The following is a 20,569-nucleotide window of genomic DNA, read 5'->3' on the forward strand; positions in this document are numbered from 1 at the left end:
CAGATGACATATTCTTCCTGATAGATGAGTAAAATTCTATTATGTGATACACATTTTTAATAATTTTAAATGGTTATTTTTCATTTATTTTATTAATTTTATCTTTATGTGGTACCAAGGAATTGATCACAGGGCCTCATGCATGCTGGACAAACATTATCCCACTAAGCCACATTCCTTGCCCATATATAGTATATATTAAGAAACATATATATATACATTTTTATTAAGAAACATACAAACACATATATTTTCTCATCAACTTATTGAAGGGAATCTGAGCTGTTTCTATCACTCGGCTGTGGTAAATAGTGCAGCAACAAATATGGATATGCAAGTATCTTTATTGTCTCCTGACTCATATTGAAATTTTCTTGCTGTCAAGAGAAGTGCCAGGCAGCCTGCAGAGGGTGATAGAGGTTTTTGCTCTTTCCTATCTGCTGCTGTGCCTATAGTTACTGCAAGATTGAAGACTTATTCTAATATAATAATGACCTAAAAAAACTTACAACGTGTGCTTCATTTTGTAGGCCAATTACACTTTTTATTTTGTGGACAAGCTAAAAACTTTATCAGAAACACTGCTGAAGATGTCCAGCTTTTTCCAGGGAAGTGGAAATGGACAGATGTTCAACCAGTTGCAAGTGAGTAGGGGCTGAGTTCCAGGCTGCTACCTGCTTGGGTCTGTCTAAGCCATTGCAGCAGCCTTTCAGAAGATTGTACAAGGTGGTAGCAAACCTGGTTTTCCTAGATGACTAGTAAATTTTTAAAAATTTTATTTGTTGTTACTGTAAAGGTGATGTACAGAAAGGTTACAGTTACATAAGTCAGATAAAGAATACATATCTTTTTGGACAAATGTCACCCCTTCCCTCACTCCCCGCCCCCCAAGTTGTATAGTTCGTTTTCCATGAAGTATCTAGTGAGCCTCATTACCACATTTGTTCACTCTTTGCACCACTCACCCTTCCAAAAACAGATAAACTAATAAACAAGACAAAAGAAAATGAAACCAATAATAAAAAACAAGAAAAAATCCTCTTGTTTCCATTTCCTGGAGTTAATTTTGATATATGTTATTTTATATGATCAGATACCCACAACTATTGCACCTTTGTGATCCTCTCCTAAGAATATCTTCCTTTTAATTAATTAATTAAGTATATATTAGTTGCACAGAGAGTTTTTTTAATTCTATTTTTATACATGATACAACGCATTTTGATCAAATCCAACCTTTTTTGATACTCTTCTGTTTCATTTTAGGTGCATGTTATCTATACACAGGGATTTTATTATGATACTTCCACACATGTATATAATATTCAGTGATCAAATTCACTCCCTGTATGACTTTTATCTCTAGTAAAATTAATGTAGAGTCGAATACATGTGAAAAATTTAGATATCACGGATTGTTAACTGTGTTTCTCCTAGCATTGGGATCACATTCAGGGAAAACTGTCTTTGGGTTTGGAGTGAAGTCTCAATCTGGGTTCTGCCACTAGATGGTGTCATTTAGTGCCTTTGGGTGAAGCTATAAATTCTGCCTTGGGCTTTTCCCACCAGTAAAAGTTAATAGTTATTTCTTCATGGGAATGTCTCTGAGATTAAATGACATAATTGCATAATAAACTACTCTGTAGATTATCCAGCAAGAAACTAATGCCCAATGAAAGAAGATAAATAAGATTTAAGAAAGAACAAACAGATTTCATAATAAAGTCTTGTCATCCTCAGACAAAATCAGTGAGGGCGAATATGAGCAGTAAAAGAGTCCCTGACACAGGGACATTATCTAAGAATTCATAACTTGAAGCTTCCATGTTGTAAAGTTAGTTGGTGAAACAGGTATTCTCTAAGGAGCTAGTGTAGTCTAGAATTAACCTCTACTTATGAATCCTGGTATTGAGTGCCAGTACATGAGTACTTTCCTGCTCTCAGGTTTCTTTGTTGGTTGTGGTGTGTGGGAGTATGATGCTAATAAATGCATGCTAATGGCAACATCGAGGTGCACAATTTCATGAAGTCTATGAAAAATGATCTTGGAGAGCTCTCCATCTTAAATCCATTTACAAACAAGACAATTTAGGAGCATCACAATGAGATGCGTCCAATGAGTATTCCAATGATCATGTTCTGTGTGTCACAGGATTTAAGACAGGGGTTGGGCCATATGGAAGTCCTTCTTCAGTGCTTCTTGGCAGAAAAGCCAGTTGAGAGCCCATCTTCTGGAAGAAATGGGGAAAGAAGGGGAGGGAAGTGATCGTAAGAGGGGTAACAATGCTCAACAAGAAATGTACTCATTACCTTACTCATGTAAGTGTAACCCCTCTGTACAGCATCATTACAACAAAATAAAGAGCCCATCTTCCTGAATTCAAATCCTGGTACTGACCCTCCCCCCCCCCCCCAAAAAAAAGAAGTAATCTTAAAAAGGTAAAGGATCATGGTGTTGTGGGTGTTAGAAAATTTGGCCAAAAAGCCACTAATTAATTTGTTCTCCACTTTTAGTGTCAGTGAATAGTTAAAATTAGAATCTAAAAATTTCACAATCCCTATTTTTGCTTAACAAGATAAAGAACCGACTGTATGTTCACCTATTAGTTATTTGCAATGTTTTAGAACTTCTTTAAAGTGGATTTACTTTGTGTTTTGCCTGAATAACACAACTTTGAATAAATTTAGTATTATTCAATGAGGACATATATAATTATTTTTTGTTATGCTATATTATTTTTCTTTAGGATGCCCTGAGAAACAAATTTATAAGACACTTCGTAGAAAGCCAGTTACACATTGATGTGGACAAACTCACAGAAACTCTGCAGACTTATGGTAAACATTCTTGTATTCAGGGTGGGGTTCATGGCTCCAAGGTGGGGTTCATGTCTCCAATGGTGGTCCTGCATGTGTCCTGCTCCTTGGGCCACAAAGTTACTTGATGGCATCAGGTTGTCACTTTTACTCTCTGAGTTTCTACTTTCTTTTCTGTATCTTGAAGGGTTTCAATTAGATATACCAAAGTTTATTTATATATGAACTTTTCTGACTTACTGATTCAGGGCTTGACTTGCAAAAGACTTAGTTAAGACAAAAAAAAACAACACAAAAGGAGGGTTCTGAGTGGAATGCTGGAAGTATGGATTGCAAAGTAGGGTTATAAAAGGAATTACCATTGAGTTAACAGTAAATTGAAAGCAGTTGCATGGATTTGAAAATGTACAGATCAGACAAAAATATCACCTAGGAAACTTATATTGCCCTCTGGCTATAATGTATCTTGGTCATCATTATGTTTTTTCCTTTCTTTTGAGACAAAACCTTGTTCAGGCTAGCCTGGAACTTGCGATCCTCTCTCGTGCTCATGTATTAGCATATTGGGCTTTACGCTTATTTACTGAGAGACATAAGAGAGACAGTTCCATGCAAGGAGCTGGAGAGGGGTATGGACTATTTCTGTCCAGCCACTGTAAACAGTGATGCCAGCGAAGACTTAGGGCTTTGTCAGAGGTATGCCAATGTTTGATAGGAAATGGACTCATTACCTTGCTCATGTAACTGTAACCCTTCTGTACAGTATTTTTACTATAATAAAAAAAACCTAAACCAGATGAAGGGGATTGGAGACCAGAAAAGGAAGAATGTCAGGCTGATTTAGGTCCCTGGAACCCTGGCCTCTGTATGCGTGGAAAAGGGACTCAAATGTAGCTGAAGCATGAAGGGTAAGAGGAGGCAAGGCATCATGTGTTTGTTTGTAGGATTGTGTTTAGTTGTACTAGGGAGTTTCTTTTTTCTTCTCTTTTTTCCCTCCTGGTTCTGGGTCTTGACCTCTGGGCCTGGTTGCTATCTCTAAACTCCTTTTGCTCAAGGATAGTGCTTTACCACTTGATTTACAGTACCACTTCTGGCTTTTTCTGTGATTAATTGGGATAAGAGACTTATGGACTTTCCTGACCTGGCTAGCTTTGAACTGTGATCCTCTCATCTCCTGAGTAGCTAGGATTACAGGCACGAGCCTCCTGTGCGTGGCTGGGGCTTTCATTTTGATATATTTGTATATGCACACCGTGTTCTGTGTTCAGATTCACTCTCTCCTTTGCTTTTCCTCATATCCTTCCCCAAATCAATCTCAAAAAGCTTCTCCATTTCACTCATTATGGAACTCTTGAAAATGACTTTCAGCATATTGTGAAGCGACATGTTTCTCTTGTAGAAACATTAGGAGATACAAATAAGCTAGAGGAAAACGATCTACCCGTCATCTCCAGACTTGGAGCTCTTTTTTCAAATGGAATTTTCTGTTCTCCAGTGAGCACAGACATGTATTGTCACAAAAGGATCCTCTCATCCACAACATTTTAAAAGTTATTCATAAAAAGAAAATTAACTTTATAACTGTCGGCCCTGCTACTTGAAAAGAAACTCCTAACTGAGCTATCCCACCCACTTTTATTCCTTAGGATTACTGAGAAATTGCTTATGGATTGATCACCATCGCCTTAAACAATAATGCCTGTAGTAGTATTCTTGATTTGTTCACAGTAGAGATTGTCAATCGATTCCCTGTTAGGAAAGACACAAATTAGTTCTATATTCCATCATTTCTCTGCCGGGTTACCCCTACTTGAATTTTATGACCATTTTTATTCAGATAAAACATAATGATCAGATAAGTACTATTTGTTGCAAAGCCAGAGCATGCATGAAAATGCAATTCCCTCTTTAAAATGATATTTCCTTCTCTTTTACTAACCTTTGCTAACCTCCCTCCCAAAACGTGCTAGCATATCTCTATGTCCAGCCTGGCTGTCCATGCAGACAGCAGGTGGGGACCCTCTTCATACTCCCTCAGTCCACTTACTCCATACCCAGTGGCCATCTGAGAATTATCTGCTCTCCTGGGTGGGATATCATGATCTTGGTTTCTACATCCTCATATTTATTTCATTACCTTGCTTTAGGGAGTCATATTCACAAATTTCATCTTGAAGCAGAAGACACAACAGAAAAAATTTCCAAGTAATGTTACCCAATAATGTCTTGTTTATAGGTGAAGATGAAGTGGAGATATCCTTTAGTTAATTCCTAATAATTTAAATAAAACAACATCTTGTAACCTCTCTTGTCATCCTCCATTCCTCCTCTTCTTCCTTGTCTTTCCTCTTTCTTCTGCATTTTCCCCCACCTGTCATACTTTTATCTATCTTGTAATGGGCTATCAATTTTGTGAATCTTAAAAGGAATACATATCACAATGGCTTTGTTTCATCTCGGTATTTGTTTGTTTGTTTTTTCTTCTTTCCTCCTTCCCCTTTTCCCTCCCTCTCTCCATTATTTCTTTCACTTTCTGAGATATATACTTATATATAATAGGCATATATATTAAAAAGTAAATATTTTTCTTTGATCATTTTCTTAATTTCAGCTCATCATTTGGGTATGTCCCATTTTTATTTTCATTCAATTAAAAGTATCTTTTCAAAGGGTACACAAATCAAAAACAGTGACAAAAGGCAATAAACCAAAGGGGGGGAAAATAACTGCAAACAGTATAATAAAAAACTCTTGTTTCCATTTCTTGGCGTTCATTTCAATAAACATCATTCTATATGATTAGCACTGGTGGTTTATGCCTGTAATAATAGCTACTCAGGAGACTAAGATCTGAGGGTCCCAATTCCAAGCCAGTCTGGGCAGGAAAGTCCATGTGCTGACAATGGTTGACACAGTGTAAATGCTATATTTTTGAGATAACAATGATGAAAGTAATAGTCTGTGTATGTTCCGATGTGAGGTTGTTGAGCCCATGGATACAGAATCCATGGATACAAAGGCATAAACTGGACTTGCAAATTGTACCATCAATTGTGTTTGCAAATTATACCCACAAATAAGTGAGTATGTGTTTATCTTCCCCACCTCCGTATTTGTGCTTGCATTTATGTAAATTACTCACATTCTTAAGGCCTGTCAAAAAAAAAAAGCAGCTTTGATTGTTCCCATGGAAGATAATTAAAGCTACCCTATAGTGAGGTTAAGTTTTATTGTATTTAACATCTGGAAGTCTATACAGTTTAATTGCCTAACCAAAGCTTACTAAAGCAAGATTGTAGAGCAACATATATCCTGACAAATGGTCAGCATATAAAATGCAACACACAAAAATCACCACTGTGTATGGAAGGTGGCTCAGTGGTAGACCGCTTGTCTTGCATGCATGAGGCCCTGGGTTTGATTCCTCAGCACCACATAAGCAAAAAGAAAAAAAGCCAGAAGTGGTGCTGTGGCTCAAGTGGTAGAGCATTAGCCTTGAGCTGAAGAGCTGAGGGACATGCCCAGGCCCAGAGTTCAGGCCTATGACCCCGACCCGCCAAAAAACAATCACCACTGTGCCCCATACTGTAAAATTAAACACCCTCTCCTATTCTCCATCAACAAAATTTGCACGGGCAGTGTAGTTTTGGTTCTTCTACTCACTAGGTGTTCTGTAGAAGAAAGAAAACATACTAATTGATGAGAGTCTACCTACTGTCTTTAGCGATTACAAATATAGTAGTAGGTAGCATTCCGTAATGCAGTAACAACATTACAACCACATGTGTAGTTTTGCTTTCCCTGTGCTATGCGTGAGGAAGCTGCAATTTTGACAGACATCAAAGCTGGAATAAGGAGCAGAACTGTTAGGAGAGCAAAGCCGTGTGTTGCCAGCTCTGCAGTGTTCATGAGCTCAGTGGCTCCCGGCACTGTGGCTTCATTTGAAAACACTCAAGCGCGGTGGCACACCCACATACTTTAGAAAACAACAGAATCTCCAAAAAGGCCTTCACCTCAGCCACAGCATAACCCATACATGCCAGTCTGGGGGAGCAGTTACATTTCAAAGCACAACTGGGACCCTTAGAGCATGGTCATGGAAACTCTAGGAGAGGTGCCAGGCAGTGTCCCAGGAAGCCATGGAGGGAACGTAAGAGTTACCCAAAGGCATCACTTTTGCTTCAACATTTGGGAGAAATCATGAAATAATTTTATGTTGAAACAAAGGAGTTGAAACAAAGCTCTCTTTCTCCAACCAAATGTGTTCTATATCCTGAGACCCTCTTGAACTCCAGCCCCCCAAACCCTCTTGTTGAGTGAGGAGCAGTGCCTGGTCTCAGGGAAGTCTCTGTGAAAGTCAGGCTGGAGCACAGGCCAACCTCTTGACCGCTTAAGCCAATGTCAAGTCCATGCTATCGGCTCTGAGGGTTAGTAACTCCCTGAGGGACTCCGCAGTACTCAGTGGCGGACCCTTCAGGTTCCCAATAGTAGGTAACAACCTCTACATTGCGAAGATCAAGGCATGTTGAGGTGGAAAATCCAGATCCTGGGGATCCTTCTACTATCTAACATTTCAGCAGAAACAGATCTTTTTGCCTTTACAATTTAGAAATTGTGAGTCTGAAACTGGCCAGAAATCAGTACTCCTCGTTAATTACAGTATTTCTGCCACTGATGCCATTTGTGGACTCTGGTTTGAGCTATTTTCTTCTCCTAGGGACAAGTTGTGACCTAGCTCTTTCTGAGAGCTTTTCAAAAGAAGAATTCAAGAGAAGCTCATGTCCTCCATCTGCTTGGGACTGAAATAAATAAGTCCTATGGCCACTGACAGCTGTCCCATAATATAATTTTATCCACAGGGTATTTATGCTTTGTTGTGTGGTTTTGTGTAATCTGTGGGTATGTATAAACATGGTGGAATGCTTGTACATATGTTCAGTTCTTGTGAATTCAGACTTTTTAAAATACCAAGTGGGGGAAAAACCCAGAAAGACTGTCTCTGGATGTCCTTAAGGAAGGCTATCCTTGGTGGGTGAAGGACCTTTGATGTAAATATCACCCTCAGTAGGTAAGCAGCTTCCAGTATACCAGCCAAGAAGGGCCATGCTCTCTTCCTACCACTTGGAGAGGGTGGGTGGCATCTTGGTCCCAACTCTGATTATGCTTAGATGGCTTGGGGCTGTGATGTTTTCTCCAGTAGCAGGGCTTACCTCATATCTAACTGGAGGGACTCAGTTCACACCTGACTCTTCTGCCTTCTAGGATGTCTCAAGCTGCTTCCTCTCCCTAGCCTGTCTCCCCACACTCCTTTCTCCAGGTAATTTAGTTTCCCCAGCTCTTTTCTGAAACCAGACTGAAAATACCAAACCATCCTCATTGTGTTTTTCCTCTGAAAAATGTTTTGAAATTCAGCTTCCAGAGACAAAATATTGCCAGTATTTATTAACTATTTACTTTTTCTAATGTACCAGTCTTGGACAGAGACTATAGGAAGATTGATTTCCTTGCTGCTGATTATTCCTCTTCCTCCTCCTCCTCCTCCTTCTCCTCCTCTTCCTCCTCTTCCTCCTCCTCTTCTTCTTCAAAGGTTTTCTGACAGTTCTGAGGTTTGAATTTAGGGCCTGAGCACTGTCTATGAGCCTCTTTGTGCTCAAGGCTAGTACTCTATCACTTGAGCCACAGTGTTTGTTCTGGCTTTTTTCTAAGTAATCTGTTGGTGATAAGAATCTCATGGACTTTTCTCTCCTGTCTGGCTTTGAACCATGATCCTCAGATCTCAGCCTCCTGAGTAGCTAGGATTATAGGTGTGAGCCACAGCTGGGTTGATTATTATTTTTTTCTTTTTTTTATTGTGAAAATACTGTACAGAGGGGTTACAATTACATGACCAAGGTAATGAGTACATTTCTTATCAAGCATTGTTGCCTCCTCCTTTGTTTACCCTTCTCATCCCTTCCCATCTTCCCCAGCCCCCCCCCCCCCCACATTGTAACGTGAATGTCATAAAATGTGTTTCACAAAATGCTTACCACTTCAGTGAAAGCATATTAGTTAGGATTTCCCCTGTCAGGTTGGAACATTGTTTGTTTGTTTTTTTATTTAGTTGTCTGTGAAAAGTTCTTCCTTATTATATATGCATTTCTTTTCTTTCTGTTTGTTTTGCCTGAGTCTCCTTGTTACAAGTTATCCTGGGATGCAGTCTTACCCTTTGTTCTACCTCTTCCCTCTTCCTCCTCTTTTTCTTCTCCCCTTCCTTTTCTCCTTTTCCTCCTTCTCTTTCTCTCACTGAGTATCACAGAGAATATATATATATGTATATGTATATATATATATATATATATATATATATATAAAGTAGTAGAGGATTTTCATTGAGTTAATGAGTAGTGAATTTTGTATATGAATAAAATCGGTCCTTATGAGCAATTTTTGATGAAGAAATTCATATTCATTTTCAAATACATTTGCACAATCCCCAGTGTATAAGCAGGAAGCACTTAGGTGGTAGAGGAGATGCTGTGTCCTAATTTGTTTGCTTTCCTTAGGTGGAATGCTAGATAAGATGTTTAACCACGCAGGGGCTGGACACTTCCAGTTCTTGGGCGGTATCTTGGTCAATCTCTCATCCTGCGTGGTATTGGACCGTTTCCAGCCTATGGAGTCTGTTGATGCTCTGGAGACTAAAGCCCATGAACTCACGCAGCAGAACAACTTCCTGGCCAGTAAGTATTCAGGAAAGAAATGTGTTCATATAGGCATAGACTCCAATAGTTCGGCATTTTCCATATTTCTTTATAAGAGTGTCTTATGTTGGCTTAGAAAGAAAAGTTTCTTACAGATACAACAAAGTAAAGCAAAAATGTATGTGCTGAGTTAAGGAAAATGTGTGCCTCAGGACATGCTGAATGCCATTTCTATCATCCTAAGGAAGGTGCTACTTGCTTCATCTGTTTTTATTATTTTTAAATAGCATTTTATAGTTAAATCTCATATGATAAATATTAATTTTTTACTAAAGTTTTACTCTGATTGCTGGCAACACCTTTATTTTTGTCAGACTATATTAATATCTTGAGGTAATGGAAAGAATACAGTGTCTAACTAGATTTTGTTATTAACTTTGTACTTATTCAAGATAAATATAACATATACATTTATATCCTTTTAAAACAAGCATTTTATTATTACTGTTGTTTATTATTCTTATTTTGGAGCTGGAGATTGGGCCCAGGTTCTTGTGCAAACTAATGACACGTACTACCACTGAACTATATCTCAGGTCCCATTTAATTATTTTTTTCTTGAGGATTTATATTGGATTTTATAGAGCTGTGACAATAAAGTATTACAGTCTTGGTAGTCCTGCTAGTCCAGGGGCTTGAACTCAGGGCCTAGGTGCTATCCCTTAGCTTTTGTGCTCAAGGCTAGAACTCTACCACTTGAGCCACAGCTCCACTTCTGGCTTTTCTTTTTTAATGTATTTAATTGGATATAGAAATCTCATAGGCTTTCCTGCTTGGGCTGACTCCTAACCTTGATCCTCAGAGCTTAGCCTCTTGAGTAGCTATGATTACAGGTGTGAGCCACTGGCACTTGGTGAAACTTGATTTCTTATAGCTCTAAATGCTGGAAATCCAATATCAAATCCTTTATAGGCTTCTTCTGAGGCTGTGAGGGAAAGAATCTTCCATAGACATCACTTGACTTACAGATAATTATTTTTTCCTCATGTATCTTTATGTAATCTTCCCCGTATATATGCCTTTGTGTCCTAGTTTTCTATTTTGATAAGACAGCATCATATTGAATTAGGGCCTCTCTCCCACTCCAAAGACTTCATTTTAATAATACAGAACCCTTCTCAAGATACTATCTCTATGACCTTACTCATGTAACTGTAACCCCTCTGTACAGTATCTTTACAATAAAAATATATACAAAAGAGATGCTATCTCCAACTATGACCACATTCTGAGATCCTGGGTATTAGAACCTCAGCATATGAATTTTTGGGGAACCTGATTGAGTCATCTCGTAATAAGCTTATGCATGCAATTCAAAGTTTCCTTATGTCAGAAAGCAGAATCTGCCTAAGTCATGAATGATAAGTAACCCAAAGAGAAAGATTCTGGATACTCAGCTGCATCTGCAACTGTGAGGGGGTAAAAAGTCTGATATTTGAGCAACTTCACATAACTTATGAGGTACTACAAAATACTGTTTGTATACATGATAGCCCCAGTATAATTTCATGAAAATTGAAAAAAGGAGCAATGGACTGGGAACTGGAAGATTTTGGTTTAAGCTTACTGTCAATTGCCTATGGTACTACACAATAGGTCTGACCTCCAGGAGAAAAATGGGAGGCTGTGGAAATCCCCTGGGACCATACCAGTCTGACCAGTGCTGGCCACGTGTGCTCCTTCCTGATGCTTTGTTTTTCCTTTTACCCACTAGGTGTTATCTTCAACAGTTCCTTAGCACACAGGCACATCCGATCAGCATCTCTCAAATTGCCACCCCATGTCACATACACAATTCGGACCAGCGTTTTATACAGCATGAGGACAGATTTGATTAAAAACCCTTTTTGGAAGTTTCATCCTCAGAATCTCCCAGCAGATGGATTTAAATATAACTACATCTTTGTCCCACTGCAAGACATGATTGAAAGGGCAATCATTATGGTGCAGACTGGGCAGGAAGCCCTGGAGCCGACTACGCAGACACAAGCAGCCCCTTATCCTTGCCACACCAGTGACCTGTGAGTAGCCACAGCCCATCCAAGTGTCCACCTGCAGGGAGAGAAACCTTGCATTTGCAAAACGGAATAGGATCATAAAATCATGGAGCTTTTCTATAGTCATTTTGAAGAGCATTATACAAAAATCCTTTCTTTTTAATGTCTTAAGGTTCATCTTTCATATACTTAAATTCTTCAGGTAGAAACATAGTGGTTGAGATACAGAAAGGCCTCTGCATCCACGGGTTTCTGTATCCATAAGTTCAACCAATTGTGGATTAAAACCGTAGGTTAAAAAATGCCAGGAAGTTCTCCAAAGCAAAAGTTCAATTAGCCATGGGTCGTGCATGATACTAAATCCATGTGAACTGAGTGATATCCAGGCATTGCATTAGGTTAACAAGTAATAGAGAGATAATTTAAAGTGTACTGGAAAATAGTAAAAGTTTATAGGCAAGTATTCTATTATTTTATGTCAGAGACCTGAGTATCTGTAGATCCTTATGCCCACTGGAGATCCAAGAACCAATCTCCTTCAAAAACCAAGAGGCTATTTTATGTGATCAAGTAGAATTTGAAATTTGATATTGGGCATTTATAATTTTAAGAATCTCTAAATGTGTGTGTGGTCTGTCAATGTTGAGGCTTGAACTCAGATCCTGGGCTCTATTCCTTACCTTTGTTACTCAAATCTGGCTCTCTACTTGAGCCACAGCCCCACTTTCAGCTTTTTGCTGATTGATAGAGATAATAGTCTCACTGACTTTCTTGTCTGGCTTCAAACCACAGTCCTCAGATCTCAGCCTCTGGAGTAGCTAAGATTATAGGTATGAGCCACGGATGCCTGGCTCTTCGAATAAATTTGACAAACAATATCTGTAAGGGTTGTGTGTTTCCAGCTTCAGATTCTACCTACCTATACTTGGAGACCTAAGGAAAGGCTATTCCATTTTGGGTACAAATCCTTAAAATGAATAGTGTTGCATGCTATGCAGAATGGCCAGAAATGCTACAAGGGCCTAGGTTATTGGTGTAAGTATTCAGAAAGTAATCTGGGAACATTTGAAAGTTAAAATAGTGTGATTTGGCTTGAGATGTGTAGGGGGATGGGGATAAAAAGTTAGAACTTGGAGCAGCTGGATGAGATCACTTGGAGAAATTGGGTGACTTTAATTCAAGCCAGCCATAGTACTTCCCAAAGTAGGGCAAGGTCTGCGATCTTCTGGGGCTTTGAGAACTCCAGGGGTACCCAAATACATAGAAACCAGGAAAGGACTTTCAAATGTGTTAAATGAGTAATGTTACTTCAGGCTGCAGGGCTCAATTTATTCCTAACTTTCCCCGTGGTGGATGCTTGTGCCCATAAGCTTCCTGCTCCTGCTTGGCCTTGGGTAACATAGGTGTGGGCCATTTGCTGTGCACCCTCTGTAATGCTACCATCTTCTCACACTCTCCTGAAAGTATGGTGGAAAGAAAACAGCAGAATGTGAGGTTATTAAAGGAACAACTTGAGTGTGATATTAATTATGAGAACAGGGCCAACTATTTTCTTTTCTTTTTTGTTGGTCTTGGGGATTGAACCCAGGGCCTGGGTGCTGTCTTTGAGCTTTTTTGAGCTTTTTTTTTTTCCTCAAGGCTAGTGCTCTACCACTTGAGCCACAGCTCTACTTCCAGATTTTTGAAGTAGTTTATTGGAGATAAGAGTCTTATGGACGGGGCTGGGAAAGTGGCTCAGTGGTAGAGCGCTTGCCTTGAGTGCATGAGACCCTGGGTTCGATTCCTCAGCACCACATAAGCAAAAAGAAAAAAGCTGGAAGTGGCGCTGTGGCTCAAGTGGTAGAGTGCTAACCTTGAGCTGAAGAGCTGAGGGACAGCACCCAGGCCCAGAGTTCAGGCCCCACGAATGGACCACCCCCTCAAAAAAACAAAACAAACCACCAGTCTTATGGACTTTCCTGAAGTCAGACTCCTTGCACAATTGCCTGGGGGCCTCTTTGCAAGCCCAGTGGCTTTATGCCTTTTTCCCCTTCCTTTCTAGCAATATGCCTCATACATAATAGCTCATCAGTGCCTTGTTGATGAAGATCACAGGAAGCATGTATCATAGTGTTTAGATAAAAGGCTGTAGAAGATAGAAAGCTTGCCTGATTGAGTCTATCTTGGGGTGTCTGAGTGTGTGGGGGAGAGAACAAAGGGTCAAGCCGAAAGAGACTAAGGTGTTATTTTCACCTAGGGACTGTCTCATTAGGCAAATCACCTGGAAGACCTATACACTCGTTTGCACAATGAAAGCTTTTCTTTATTTTCAAAGCAATGATATTTTTGGTATTGAAAATATTCAACATTAAAGAAAAATACTCCAGAAGCCACTCCCCCCTCTTTTGAAGGTGACAACACAGGGAACAGAAGCCAAGAAAACTGGTGGTGCTGGCTGGGTGTTAGGCAACGATGTTTCCTTTCCAACTTAGATACTTGCGAAACTTGAGCAATCACCCTGTGTTATAGATGGATGGAGAAGTCAAGGTTTCCTGATGCTATTTTTAAAGATGTATCTAAAAAAAACCCACTAACTAACCCCAAACCCACTTGACAGTCTCCTTTCATCTCCAAAATAGGGTGTGATTGCCTTCCATGGAAGATGGGGGTGGGAAGCTCAAATCCTTGCTAGTCTGGTTTCCAGGAGGGGACCAGGATTGTCCCATCTACTTCATTTCACAAGATATGTCCTGGGTAGGAAAATGAACTCTCAAGCAGATGTGTTGATGAAAAGCTAGAAGTAGCCCGAACAGTTTCCCTGCTGACCACTACGCTGGGCTGTCAGGCATCCTGAGTGGTCAGAAGGGAGGCTCTGAGCAAGACAGATGACAGTGAACTTTCTTCATCGTGAAAATTAATTCTTGTCCACAAGACACATTGAAGTCAGAAGCTGGCGTTAGTGGAATGCTTAGGAGTGTGATGGGCATGCCATGAAATTACTTCTTTCTTCCTGCTCACTGGGGTACCACAACATAACTCCTCAGAAATAATTTCTTTTACCTGTTGGCAAAGGTGAAGAAGTATTTCACTTTTCTGAAAGATTTAAATCCTGGAGCCTTCCCTTCGGTGTCTATTTTACATCTCGCTTCAACCATGTCTGCATTGCTGGAGGTTGAGTGTGCTGTTAATGGCAGAGACAGTCTTGGATCTTTCAGGAGCTCAGTCATCTGAGTAAAAATTTCTGATGAATGGTTTGGACTATAGACCAAACTTGCTCGATTTTTGTTAGTGGCCTCCTACTGCTTATTGAACAAACTACATATTCATGAAATTATTAATGTATTCAGTGACATTTATGTGCTCTTTGTCAGCTTCCAGGTTTGCGGTGAGCCAGTGGATGAGGCAGCTAAAATTCTTTGGTCTTAAGTCATTTATAGTTCAGGGAAGTATAGAAATGCAATAAGGAAGAAAACTGCATTAAAAGTTAAATGTAAACTGGGTACCAGTGGCTTATGCCTATAATCCTAGCTACTCAGGAAGCTGAGATCTGAAGATTGTGGTTTGAAGCCAGCCCAAGCAGGATGGTCTGTGAGATTTTTATCTCCAATTAAGCACTAAGACGAAACAAAACAAAAAAGTCAGAAGTGGAACTGTGGCTCAAGGGTAGAGTGCTAGCTTTGAGCAAAGAAAGTTCAGGGCCAGTGCCCAGGCTGTGAGTTCAAGCCCCAGGACTGGCACACACAAAAAATGTTAAATGCAGTAACTGTGTGCTCTGGTATTGATGGGGAGTCAGATGAGGGTCAGGCATATGAGGAGGGGAGCTGGATTTATTAATGTGATTATGATGGATCAGATAAGGCAGATAAAACAGGCTTAAAGGGGTACAAAAAGAGCTCGTGTTACAGGTCAGAGGACCAACCAATGTAAAGGCCCTACAGTAGCGCAGTAGCATGGTGTGCATGCATTCAGTCACCAGAGCAGATTGCACAAGGCAAGAGGACCAACAATAAAGTCAAAGAGCTGAGCTTGTGTTTATTCACCTTATCTGGGGGAGGGCCTTAAGCAGCAGTGATGTCATCTGAAGGGCCTTCTGAGAGTCGTGTGTACAGAAGGGGCTGTGGATGTACTGAGTGTAGCTGAGAGGTGAGAGCAGCTTGTTCATCATGCAGCATTCTAGTACTGGCTGCATTCTGGAGGTAGAACCAACAGATTTGCAAAAGACTTGGTGGTGTAATCGAGGGGGATCAAAGATGATTCCTCACTTAACGGAATTGCTGGGATTACCTTTAAATGGTGGCCAGAGAAAGTTTGGGGGAAGAAATAGAAGCTCACTTTAAATATGTTTAAATTGCTTTCTAGAGACACCCCTCCCAAATGCTAAGCAGACAAATGTCTTTGGAGATTGGGTAGATCTCACTGAATACCCATCAGTTTAGGACTCGAAGCTGTGTTGAAGGTATTTAGAACTCCTAGCTTTCCACAGAAGAGATATAGTTAGAGAAATAATGATCAAAAGCAAGCCTGGGCCTCTCTCTTTGAATAGATTAGGGAAAAGAGTAGACTTTACTTTTCTGGTCTTGGAGCTTGCATTTAGGGCCTGGGCACTGTCCCTGAGGTCTTTTACTTAAGGCTAGTGCTCTACCACTTGAGCCACAGCTCCCCTTCTGGTTTTTTAGTGGTTAATTGGAGATAAGGGTCTTTTGGACTTTCCTGCCCCCCACTGGCTTTGAACTGTGGTCCTCAGATCTCAACTTCCTGAGTAGTTGGGGTTATAGGCTTGAGCCACTGGTGCCTGGCAAGATTATTTTCTTTTTCTGATAATGGGGTTTGTGTTCAAGGTCTTACCCCATGCTCAATTTGCTTGTTCTGCTGGCATCTACCACTTGAGCCACAACTCCAACTCAGCTCTCTGCTATTTGTTTTGAAGATAGACTCTCACCTTTCTGCCTAGATTAGCTTTAAACCATGATCTTTCAGATTTCAGCTTCCTGAGTAGCTAGGATGATAGGTGTGAGCCCTGCTACCTGGCAATAAAGCAAATTTAAGTAACCCAGAACTTCTGAATTATAGCTCTTTTAAATCTGTCTCTTAGCTTCTGAGATTCCTTGATTCTCAGACTCTAAATGATGAGAGAACAACAAAAACAACACCACCAAAAACAAACAACCCCAAATCACCAGAAATTTGAGTCCCACCTGTGTCATTTGCTGGAATAGGAGCTTGTGACAATGATTTTAGGGGATGTTAACTGCTGATCTGCCTGTCTCTTTGGTGCCCATGAATGATCCTGATTTAGAAAAGCCCACACCAGAGGGGGATTGTGTTGTGCACTTTGAGTGGATGGATGCTTGTATTGGGAACCTACTGTATTTGGGGTCAGCTCTAACGACTACAAAGTTCTTCTACCCACTGATAATGAAAGTCAGAAGAGTAGGCTTTTTTGGATGATGTTGTATCCAGAGAGGTGTGGAAGCAGGCGAGCATGCTTCCTTCTCCTTGACTTCCCCAAGTGGGTTACTGAGGTAGGAACAGTAAGACAAAGAACATCCCTGGCCCCTTTGCTCATGGCTTAGGGGAGCATGGGTGCGTCTGGGAATCACTGCACACAGACTGGATGTGAGCCTGGTGTCCTTACTCCACCCTTTCTCCAGGCTCCTCTCTGTTCCTGTGTCACACATCATAACCCATTTAAGACAAGCATGTGAGGGGGCTGTGGGAGACAGAGATGGCAGACTGCTCCCCCTTTTCCTGAAGGGGATGAGAAGGAGAAAGGGAGACAATGAGAAAGCAGAAGAGCCCTGTCCTTCCCTTGATAGCTGTCTCCACCATGTTCTGGGTTCCCTTGGGTTGATGGGAGCTGGTCTTGGCTGGTAGGATTCATGGGCCGAGGAAGAGAATGGACAGAGAATGGTCAGGGCTGTGATAGGAAACTAGGAGCTGGAAAATTGCCATTGCTCCACATTTGAAACTAAATCCTGTGTTCTGAGTGATGAATACAGTTGCAGGTTACTCTGATTCTTTCCGTAGTGTGAGTTTGATTCAACACGCTCATTAATTTTCTCTCTTGGAACCCACTGGATAGTGCAAATGGAGGCAAGCAGCAGATTAAACTTGATTAACAAGGGGTTATTAAAATGTAAATCAAGTAAGTGCCACCTGCAGAAAGGAAATGGTGACAATGAAATGTTTATGAGATCAGAGTATCTTTTTAAGTAGGCTTAAATACAGAAGGGAGTTTAATTTTTCAATTGTGGTTTATTCGTAGTATTTTTGTGGGGGTTTGAAAATAGAGGCAAGTACAAAAGAAGATCCTAGAATGTACTTGTTGGACTCATGCTCTTCACATAGTAGGTCAAACTCTTTCTGGAGTCACTTAGACATCCCTAACTTTATTATGTTTTTAATTGCTGGTTTTGTAAGTAAGTGATTATGAAGTCTGGAGACAATAGAGAAAAATAGTGTGGTGTTAGTCTCTTATAACTATAGTTGGGCAGCATAATATGCAGAGGGAAGAGGTTGATTTAACTCATGATTCTGAAGACTGAAAACTCCACAACCTTCTGGTGTCCCTCTTGGGTGAGGGACCCATGACATCATAGTGAAGAATTCCTTTGGAGCAAGAACCAAAGGACATCTTTCAAACTTGCTACACAGAGCAGAAGTTGGAGGCATGCTGTGCCTCTGCTTCCAATACAAACCCATTCATTTCCTATTTCTTTTCTTTTTAAAAATCTCCTTCTTTAAGCTGGATGCTGGTGGCTCACATTTGTTATCCTACCTACTCATGGGGCTAAGATTTGAGGATTTGAAGTCAATATGGGCAGAATAGAATCTCAATTCCAAATAGCCAGTAAAGGAGCTTAAAGTGGAGGTGTGACTCAGGTGGTAGAGCACCAGCCTTGAGCAAAAAAGCTAAGTGAGAGCTTGAGGCCCCGAGTTCAAGACCCAGTACCAGCAAACACACAAACCCATTTATCCTCGAGACCAAAAATTCATTGTGATGTTTTTCACTGCTTTGAAAACTTTTCCAAATTAATGATTTCTGCTTTTATTTTTATTCTTTAACTTTATATATTTTCAATTCATTATTTTGTATCTGTCACAACTTGAGACTCACAGTCGATTCATATTGTTAGTATTTCCCCCCTTAACTTTATGTAGTTGCCTAAGACAATGATTTTTCTTTTAGGTACATTGCTTAAAATCCAATATTCTTTAGATACTTGTGATTTGAGTTTCTACTTTCTCTTTGATCCAAGAGAGCACTAAGTACACCTTTTCATTACTAAGTACAAATTCTCATTAACTTTTTTTTTTAGCATAATAAGTTAATCAGCTTACTTATAAAAAGAAAAGTTAAAATTAAAACTACTTTTTGATTGTATATTTTTACCTATCGTGTGAACAGAATTGAACAGCTGTCTAACACAATAAATTGCTAAATTCTCTTTCTAAATCCTAAGTTTTGAACATTATTGTTTTCATTTTTGATTTATGTAATTTTTGGCAACTAATATGTGATTACAGCCACTTGAAAATAAAATTTAATTTCCCTTCCTTCCTTCCTTCCTTCCTTCCTTCCTTCCTTCCTTCCTTCCTTCCTTCCTTCCTTCCTTCCTCCCTCCCTCCCTCCCTCCCTCCCTTCCTTTTTCCCTTCCTTCCTTCCTTCCTTCCTTCCTTCCTTCCTTCCTTCCTTCCTTCCTTCCTTCCTTCCTTCCTTCCTTCCTTCCTTCCTTCCTTCTTTCCTTTGTTCTTCCTTTCTGCTGTTACTAGGCTTGAATTGTCCCAAGCTGTTTTTTTGCTCAAGGCTAGTGCTTTACCATTGAATCACTGTTCCACTTCTGACTTTTTGGTAGCTTATTGGAGATAAGAGTCTAAGAATCTCATAGACTTTCCTGCTTGAGCTTGCTTTGAACCATGATCCTCAGATCTCAGCCTCCTGAGTAACTAAGATCACAAGAGTGAGCCACTAGTGCCTGGCTTGTTTTTTTTTAGCTTTCAATGTTACTATGGAGAAATCTGAGTCCACTTGGCTATTTTCTTTGTTATATGTCTTCGTAGTTTTGGCCATCTGAAAAATTCTGAAAATTTTTGTAAATTTATAAGCGTATACATGGGATCATTGACTAATATACCACAATATTCCATACGGATATGTCTCTTGAAAGTACAAATTCAAATGCTCTTTTTTGAAATCTTCTTATGTATTACACCTCTATCAATTTCTTATTTACCATTATTTTATTTTGATTCTTCAGGAGGTGTCAATTACATGATTTTCTGTTTCCTGTGTTCTTAATCTATATAAAATTTCCTTATTTCTTTTAAATGGTTTAGTTCTGTTTTTTTTTTAAAGTTACATTTCTGTTGCCTACTTTCTGTGTCATTAGTGGGCTTCTGTAGTATTCATTATTGTTCCTATGTTTTGTCCAGTTTTACCATCCATCATCTGATAGTTATATTTTTTTCCATCTATTTATTTCTGTTTTCTAAGTTAATGTCTCAGATCTCTTTATTTTCTTGCCATCTCTTCACTCACTTCTAACTATCCACGATCTCTTAAGAAGGATTTTGTCTAGTTAAATATTTTGAAGTTGCACACAAAATAATTTTGCAATTTTCATTTGCCCAATATCACCATACAAAATTTTTGCATGAAGTATTTATTTGTTAATAATGATGCAGCTCCCCATCTCTTTGTATTTCTTGGGTGGGTATTTTTGAGATTTTCATTGCGGTGATTATCACTCATGTAGAATGAACTGGTTATACTTGATCAAGTATTTACAAGGTCCTATTTGTTGGTCAAAGACCAGTGACATTAGTGGCACACGCTTTGAAGTCTTTCTTTTTATTATCACAAATGTGATTACTTCCTACATATATGTGGATTCCTCACAAAGCCCACTCTTTGCTTCCCTGGAAATAGAGTCTCAGGTTGGGTCATCTCCCACAGTATCGAGCCTAACATGGAATTTGATACCCACTTCCCATCTGTTGCTCTGTGTATTTTCCCCTACGAGCGTGCCACAA

General features: G+C 39.7%; 1 protein-coding gene across 1 annotated transcript in view; it reads left to right on the forward strand.

Annotated features, from left to right (window-relative positions):
• Positions 1-20,569, forward strand: part of Abca13 (ATP binding cassette subfamily A member 13) — a 402,123-nt gene that overhangs the window by 123,448 nt on the left and 258,106 nt on the right. The window contains exons 28-31 of the mRNA XM_042684933.1: positions 531-644; positions 2,748-2,838; positions 9,363-9,539; positions 11,275-11,581. Coding sequence (XP_042540867.1) covers positions 531-644; positions 2,748-2,838; positions 9,363-9,539; positions 11,275-11,581 — 689 coding nt within the window. The remainder of the gene's footprint in view (positions 1-530; positions 645-2,747; positions 2,839-9,362; positions 9,540-11,274; positions 11,582-20,569) is intronic.

Source organism: Dipodomys spectabilis, unplaced genomic scaffold (genome assembly GCF_019054845.1).
Source record: "Dipodomys spectabilis isolate Male_0828 unplaced genomic scaffold, ASM1905484v1 ptg000092l, whole genome shotgun sequence".
Classification (NCBI taxonomy): domain Eukaryota; kingdom Metazoa; phylum Chordata; class Mammalia; order Rodentia; family Heteromyidae; genus Dipodomys; species Dipodomys spectabilis.